The sequence below is a fragment of the Octopus bimaculoides genome, chromosome 2, assembly GCF_001194135.2.
Source record: "Octopus bimaculoides isolate UCB-OBI-ISO-001 chromosome 2, ASM119413v2, whole genome shotgun sequence".
In the NCBI taxonomy this organism is placed as follows: Eukaryota; Metazoa; Mollusca; class Cephalopoda; order Octopoda; family Octopodidae; genus Octopus; species Octopus bimaculoides.
Window position 1 is genome coordinate 73,952,911 of NC_068982.1, and position 8,722 is coordinate 73,961,632.

Below are 8,722 nucleotides of genomic sequence, written 5' to 3' on the forward strand. Positions count from 1 at the left end.
AGAAATGTTCAATAGGGTTCATATCTGGTGACTGCCTTGGCCATGGAAGCTTTTTAAGGCCATTCTCTTCCAACCAATCTTGGGTCATTTTAGCAATATGACAAGGAGCCCTATCTTTCATATCTTTAATCATTTTACCACTGGAGAAGATTGAAAGGAGTCCTTTCTGTAATATGGACACATATTTATCTGAGTTTGTTTCCCTCACACTCCACAAGCTCTGGTCAACCATTGCTCCAAATTGTTCCCCAGACTGTCACAGAATAGCTGCTGTGTTTCATTGTTGGCTGCAATCTTTTCACAACAAATTCTTGATCACAGAGTCTCTAGACCCACACTCGACCACTGTCAGAAAATACAGCAAATCTGAACTCATCAGAGAATATGACAGTGTCCCAAAATACTAGTGGCTTCTCCACCATCTCACTGGCCCAATCTTTTCTCTGCTTGATATTGGCTGGTCGAAGAAGTGGCTTCCTTCTTACTGCTCTGCCATAGTAGCCAAGTTTGTGGAGATACCTGACAGCTCTTCTGGGACTGACATCAACTTGTTCTGCTATGTCAGAGGCCTTGCAACAAGGGTTATCCTCCACACTTTTTTTTAACAACATGAAGGGTCCTGTCAGAGGACCCTGGTTGACCTGGGTGATGTGATGTGTACTCCTTCTCCTTTCTGGTGAATTGCACAATCACTCTATTAACTGTAGGATCCTAAGGTTTTCTGCAATTTTAAGCTGACTAATCCACCTTCAGATTGACCCACAATATGGTCCCTTTAAAATTCAGACAATTCCAAGGCTTCTTTTGTACATGACATCATTAAACAGTCACTTATAGAACCTGAAGCATAACAATGTCAATTAAGGAAAAATATAAACCTTTTCAAGTTTGGCGTTAGGAAGGGCATCCAGCTGTAGAAACTCTGCCAAATCAGATTGGAGCCTGGTGTGGCCATCTGGTTTCACCAATCCTCAGTCAAATCGTCCAACCCATGCTAGCATGGAAAGCGGACATTAAACGACGATGATGATGATGATGATAAAACAATGTTTTATGGGGTGTCTATTTACTTCTGTCATGCGTGTATGTGTGTGTATGTATGTATCCAGAATGTATATCTATTTATACATATTATTTACATATATCCAGATGTATATCCATTTATACATATAATTTATATACCATGAGGCTTTCTTAGAGCTGGATTTTCTACAGGGAGCAATACCCTTGCTTACCCCCAACCTCAGTTTCTAGACATGAGTGGTCCTGAGACCAAGGCTTCTGCCACAATTTTTAAGAAATGTAGGGGAAAACTAGCTCAGGAAGGTAGGGATGCTGCTCTCTGAGAGCCTTTCGGAGCCCCTCTACTGGGCAAGATGGTGTGAGGGCAGTTGTTATGGCATTGGCTTAGATCCAGCCACCCCCCATTAACGGAGACAAAACCTGGATTTAAAACACTGGATGATGATGATGATGATGATGATTTATATATATCCAGATGTATATCCATTTATACATATCACTGCATTCATGCTTATGCTTATCTCTACTTGTGAAAATGTCACACCTACCTTATGAAACATTTAACAGAAAGCCTATTAATGTTAGTACCACACGTTTTCATACTGTATTATTTTTCCAAAGGAGTATGTTGATGAAATATTTGAATATTTAATGGTGCTAATACTCTGATGACAATGTCTTTATTTTACATTTCCATCCTAGATTGCATCTGTCAAAGAGTATCCTGAGGCCAAAGCAGAACTGGAGAAACTTGAAGAAAAAGTGTTCAATTGGACCCTTAAGATCCATGATGTATGTGTTAAAATTCTTGATGAAGAAGAAATTTTGGCAAAAACACAGATTGATGGCATTCTTAAGCAAGTACAAGGTTGGTTTGTTTCATCATCTTGTTTACTCAGGATGAGAAATGTTAGGGTTGTGTTTGAGGATTATATTTCTTTGTGAATTGTCTCATTCAAAGAATTTTTTTTTTATTGGTGCTTGCCACAATCCTCTGGTTCATCAGCTCATGTCAAACTGTCCAACCTATGCCAGCAGGTGTGGCTATGTGATAAGAAGTTTGCTTCTCAACCACATAGTTCCAGGTTCAGTCCCTCTGCATGGCACTTTAGGCAAGTGTCTTCTACTATAGCCTTGGGCTGACCAAAGTCTTGTGAGTGGATTTGGTAGACAGAAACTGAAAGAAGCCTGTTATATATATATATATATATATATATAATATATATATGTATGTATGTGTGTGTGTGTTTCTGTGTTTGTCCCCACCCCCACCATCACTTCACAACCAATGTAAGTGTGTTTACATCCCTGTAACTTAGCAGTTCAGCAAAAGAGACAGATAGAATTAGTACTAGGCTTACAAAGAATAAGTCCTGGGGTCGATTTTTTTTACTAAAAAGCCTTTAAAGGCAGTGTGCCAGCATGGCCACAGTCATTTGAGTGAAACAAGTAAAAGAATAAATGAATGATAATGAATGATAATGAATGATAATGAATGATAATGAATGATAATGAATAAATGAATGATAATGATGATGTAGTGTTTCTTTCTTCTGTGATCAGATATTTAGTTCCGCTATATGACACCTTTTACTATAGTCCCTTTGCCACACAATGCCTTGAGAGTGAATCTAGAGGCTCTTGCGTGCCAGAATGTGTGTGTGCATATGTGTATATTTGATGACTAGTGTTGCTTTATTCTTAGCAAAAATTTGGTAAAAAAGACTAACGGAATAAATACTAGACTTTAAAAAAAAAAAAGAAAACAGGTATTGAGGTCCAAACCCTTCAAGTGGTGCCCCAGCATGGCCAATGATTGAAGCAAATAAAAGAGTAACACAATAGCTGTCTTTTTTTCTTACTGCGTGGAGAAAAATGTATTGTTTCCAAGAATCCTTCCTTTTGTAACAGTTAAGACTTTAGCAGGAGCATGACATCATAGTTGTGTCGGCTGCCTTTTGTTTATAAATGTCTTACACTTTTCCATTGGTCAATTTTACTGTCCATACATCGATTCTAATCTTCTCTTTCCCATGAAGAAAGGTTCTTAGAATCAGGCTTATGGCAGTAATAAAAACCCTGATTTTTGGGAAATTATTCAGTGACCCTTGGTTTGCCACATGGGACCTTGTCACTCATTCTGACAATGCTATTTTGCATTGTTCATCCTTCTTGACCTTATGTCATACCTTTCTAAACCTTTCCTTAGAGTAATTTTGAGGAACTGAATAAGAAAATTTTTCCTGTCATCTTTCTCATGACAGACTCTTTCAAAACATGTTTTTTCTTCTTTATGATAAGTACTGCAATTTTTCCTATCACTATTATGTTGTGATAAATTAATTGTAAATATTGGTGTTACATCTAGTCCTTCTCTTGGTATTTATCTGTACGAACTCTTATCGTATTATTATAAGGAAAATGATTTAGCTAAAGATTTATTTGTATACACTTTATGAAGTTATACTCAAGCTTTTGTCAACGAGAGAATACAGTCAACCCAGTATGAAGAAACGAAATAACATTCTTAAGATAAACATGACTTCCTAATTTCACTTTCACATATCTTCACCTTGCTATTAAAAACACATTTTCTTAATCTGTTTAAACTGTCTTATAACGGTGATATTAGTGGAATGTCGGTATCTTCAACATACATGTCGAACACCGTTACGAGTGTATATTACTTCTAACATTCTGTTTACGCCTCATATTACTTCTAGCGTTCTGTCTACACCTTACAACTAAATGATTGATAACCCGACATAACCAACATCCACACCGTTATACTTTTGATCTGATCAACTTTTTTTTTTTATTTAAAAAAAAACTCTTTTGACAAGAATCAGTCACAAAGTTTTGAGCCTTACAAATTTCTTTGTAAAAATGTTTATTATCACACCACATATCTAAGATGATATTAAGTATGCAAAAACAGGTTGCCAAGAAATGATTACTTTCCTTACAAAGATTTCTACTCAATTTCTACACTTGTCACCTACTCTTCCTTCTTTATCACTCCTTACTACCTGTTCTTCATTTTATTCACCCTCTCACCCACACTTCCTGTTCTTCTGTCCCCATTCAGTTCTACTCGTTTCGTATCTTGAGGGTCTATCCTGACACCTCATCACCACAATGTTTTATCTTTTTCCAGCTCCATCCTGAGTGCTCTCACCTATTTCTTTATAATGTATGTAGCAGGTGGGCGGGTCCATCTATTCATCCACCCATGTTTTGATATCATGAGATGGTTGTAAACAAGCATCATTGTCATACAACTGGTGTTGTTTGTTTCCACACTTCTGTGGAAAACGTGCCTGGCCATGGGGAAATATTACCTTATTTGGAAACAGCTGAGGATTGGTAACTAGAAGGGCATCTGACTGTAGAATAATATGCCTCAATAGATTCCATTTGACCCAAGCAAGGCTGGAAAAGTGGATGTTAAAGTGATGATGATGATCATGAGAAACTTAAATGCAGAGAAGCAGATGTGACATGTAGGGTACAACCATTAAGTTCTGGAAAACTGTTAGTTACATAAATGTTAGCATGGCTAACGAAAGTCAGTCTGGGGGTTGAAGGTATAAAAGGGTCCTTTTTTTGTTTCTTTTTATAAAAGTAATAATGAATTTTATGTGATGACAGTCACAATATAGTTTTCATTTTTTTTTTTTCTGATTGGTCAGATGAAGAAGAATCTGGTGTTTTCTATGATGCATTTGAAGATGCAGAAAGTTTGAAAGAATATGATGAACCAATGACTACAACAACAGCATCTAACCCGCACCTGCAGCATCTAAAAAGTCAGATAAACCGTATCCAACAGAAGAAAGCATCTTTTCGAAACAAAAAGGCAAGTTTTTTTCTTTTATTCACTGCAAAATCAAAGTTAGTCAAGTTCATAAGTCCAGTTAGAATGACTTAGACTGCAGGGATTTTATTTATTTTTGTAGGCTATAAGGGGCAGGTCTGGAGTAAGGAACAATACCCATAGCTTTTGCAGCCTCTCTGAGACCAGTGAGAATCATTACTCTCTGTAACAAAATTTTAATTTTTTTTTTTTGTCTTTGGTCAGTAAGTGTTATTTCCTATTTGCTTCTATCTAGAAATCGAAGGAAATGACTAATATTCCCTTCAAACTTTGCTTTTGTGACCTGGACACGAGTGTTTGAAACTCACCTCTTTTCCATTAGATTTCAGATAGATCCAGCACTGAGTTGATGGAGCAAAAATATCATTATAGCTAATATTCTGCTCAACCACAGATTTTGCTTGACCTTAACTACTTGAGCATGTTCCTTGGTGGTGGACAGTATGTGCATCTCTGATTGTGAGCAGGAGTAGAGTGGGAGAGCATCATAGCCATGTGTTGAAAGGGGTTCTTTGGGATTTGAATAAATGTAACAAAAGCAAAGTTTGTAGAAAATATTAGCCATTTTCCATACTTTCTAGTGGTAAGCAAATAGAAAATAACAGTTACTACTCAAGGACAAAAATTGTGTTACACAATGTTATTATTTTAATTCAACTTTCCTAAGTAATGCTTTGAATGAACTTGATATCAACCAAGGTGACATTTTGCTTTTCACTGCATCAAATAATTATAACTTTTCCAGTATTTAATCACATTATTATGGGTGTGGTAGTGTTTTTGCCTGTATATTTTCATATTACTACTACAACTGTTTTTAAAGCTGAATTACATCTTCATTTATAACCAATAAACTGTAATATTATTGTTTTTGTTGACATTCTGACCAGTTGCTCTGCACTTTCAAATATCTGTGAATTATAAACATCATCATCAACCCCCTAGACATTACTATCTCAAGTATTAGGACACGTAAGGTTGGATGCCTGATTTTCATGGCATACATGTGACCAAGTTCACCACGTTTCACCTGAACAGAAAGCTAGTTGCAGGGTTACAGATTTACAACTAAGTAAACTGGAATAATGTGAAATGAAGTGTTTTGCTCAAGAACATAAGCACTGTCCAGTTTGGGAATTGAAACCACGATCTTGTGATTGTGAGTGCAACACTCTAACTACTAGGCCATGTGGCTTTACAATACAAAAATAGGATCTATTTCAAAACGGGGGCACCAGTATTTTCTTAACGAAACACTAATGAAACACTTTGAAACTTGGGACACTGGTAGAATGTGTCATATAAAACATCTTTTACTCTTAGTCTTCTTAACAAAAAAACGTACATCGCAAGTTATTCCATGTTAAAGTTGTCGTATTTCTGTAATTTCAACCAATCACTGACGTCTATTCAGCTCAATAGAGTTACTGCTGGGCGGTCATAAAAATGTTATTCCCTGTGACATATTTCATCTGGTTTAATCGCAATTTATACGCATATATTGTTTATATAATAAATTACGCTGTATGTATCTATGTGTGTAACAATTTTAGAGTTCGGATTCTAGAGTTAGGGTTAGGGTTAGGGTTAACAGTCTAGTTAGGGTTAGGGGATTAATACGATATACACCGTTACAGCGCTAACTGTTTTCAACTGAATAGACGTCAGTGATTAGTAGAAATTATCGAAATAAGACAATTTTTTACATGAAATAAATTCGAATACAAAAATTTTTTTCTGTTCTATAACACAAAATAGATAAGTATACGAAGTTTGAAAGTCTTTCGGTACCAAAAACACTACATAAAACATAAATGAAAACTGGTGCCTCCGTTTTGAAATAGATCCCAAAAATATAATCAAGAATGTTATTTTCAAAGCCAAAATCTGTTTTCCCTAAGGGAAAATTTGACAGTTGTATTAGAATGTTAAGTGGCTTATAAACAAGCTACTTATTGTCTTGCTCAAAAATAATAGTTTCAATCTTTCCTGCACTGATTGATTAGAGAAGTAAACAAAGTTTGTTTGCTTTTTAAAATAAAAATGTCTCTAGAGTCCTTATATTTGATTTGTAATCTAGAAAACCTTTTAAATTGTGTTTATATACTGCCGTGAAATGTAATTTTCCCCTAATGACTACTAATTAAGAACATAGGTTAGTATAAAATATATGGGTGGTCATTGCTCTTTGCACTTGACTCTTTAACTAGTTTCCGTGATTTGACTGTGGCCATGCTGGTGCACTGCTTTGAGGGGTTTAGCTGATCAAATTGAAAAGAACAAGCAAAAATGGATCTATCATGTTGCAGGATTTAATGCCTTTGTTACCATATTTCTGTTAAAATACACTGCCTTTGTTTCAATTTTAATTTTGAAAATGATGAAGTGTTTAATAGAATAACTGTATCATTAGTAAAGTGGTGTTTGGAAAATAAATTAGCTTGAAATTTTGATGGAAGGTTTTAATTTAACCTTTTTATTGCCATATTTCTGTTAAACTAAACTACCTTTGTTTCAATTCATTTCGACAATAATAAAGAATTTAGGATAATAAATATGTCAATAATAAGTTGGTGTTTGGGACCTAGATTTGCTCTTTAATATTTAAACCGGCCATATCTGGCCAAAATATTTAATCTGTTTTATGTTCAAACTGACCAGATCCAGGCTCTCACACCTACCCTACAATGTTATTCTACATTAAGTAATTACACCATCAAGATCTTGAAGATGAGATAATGCATGATTAATTCAAATCAATGTGAATCAATAAGCATATTATGTTTGATAGAATAATCTGAACACTAAAGGGTTAACACAAAATGTTAATAGATGTAAATTTAGATCACTTTAAAATAAGGAATTTGTATCAAAGAACTATGGTTAATCTCAGACAAATTGATAAAGGTTAAAGAAAATAGGTGAATGATATTAGCACAGTCGACACTAGGAGAATAGACTAGATTATGGAACAGACCAAAAATGAGTTAGGGTGACAACTTCACCTGCTACTTGGGATCTACATGGACATGAATGACCAGAGCTAAATGTTGGTGAAGACACCTAAAAGAGGATCCCTCTTCAGGAGTAATGCTAGCACTGGAGCAAATAGCAGCGGGCCAATGCAATAAAGTAAACAAAGCTGAAATATTTTTATATTTAATCAAGGTCATCACTTTAGAATGTTAATGATGTCTTTGATTGAAAATACATCTGGTAGACTAATTAGTAATTTACTTATTGTTACATTTTAATATTACATTTTGTGCACCAGACATGGCTGTGTGGTTAAGAAGTTTGCTTAGCAACTATGTGATTTCAGGTTCAGTCCCACTATATGGTAGATTGGGCTGTGTATTCCACTAGACATCCTCAAACCATGGGTCCAGCAGAACAGTGAACGTATGACAACTGGAGGGAAAGTGAGGGCTGCGCCAACAGTCAGCTGATACTCATTTTCAGGTGACCAGACTGAAGCAATGGGAAATGTAGTACTTTGCTCAAAGACACAATGTACACCCAGTCCAGGAATTGAACCCAAGACCTTACGATCACACACACTCACAATAGGCTTCTTTCAGTTTCCATCTATCAAATCCACTTATAAGGCTTTGGTTGGTCTTTGGGGTTATAATAGAAGACACATGCCCATGGTGTCATGAAGTGTGGGATTGAACCGAAGACCACATAGTTAGCAAACAAGCTTATTAACCACACAGCCATGCCTGCACCTATATATATATACATATATATATGTGTGTGTGTGTATATATATGTATATATATATATATATATATATATATATATATATATATATATATA

General features: G+C 35.5%; 1 protein-coding gene across 1 annotated transcript in view; it reads left to right on the forward strand.

Annotated features, from left to right (window-relative positions):
* Window positions 1-8,722, forward strand: part of LOC106874241 (junction-mediating and -regulatory protein) — an 80,721-nt gene that overhangs the window by 64,639 nt on the left and 7,360 nt on the right. The window contains exons 5-6 of the mRNA XM_052965853.1: window positions 1,726-1,891; window positions 4,716-4,939. Of these exons, the coding sequence (XP_052821813.1) occupies window positions 1,726-1,891; window positions 4,716-4,939 (390 nt within the window). The remainder of the gene's footprint in view (window positions 1-1,725; window positions 1,892-4,715; window positions 4,940-8,722) is intronic.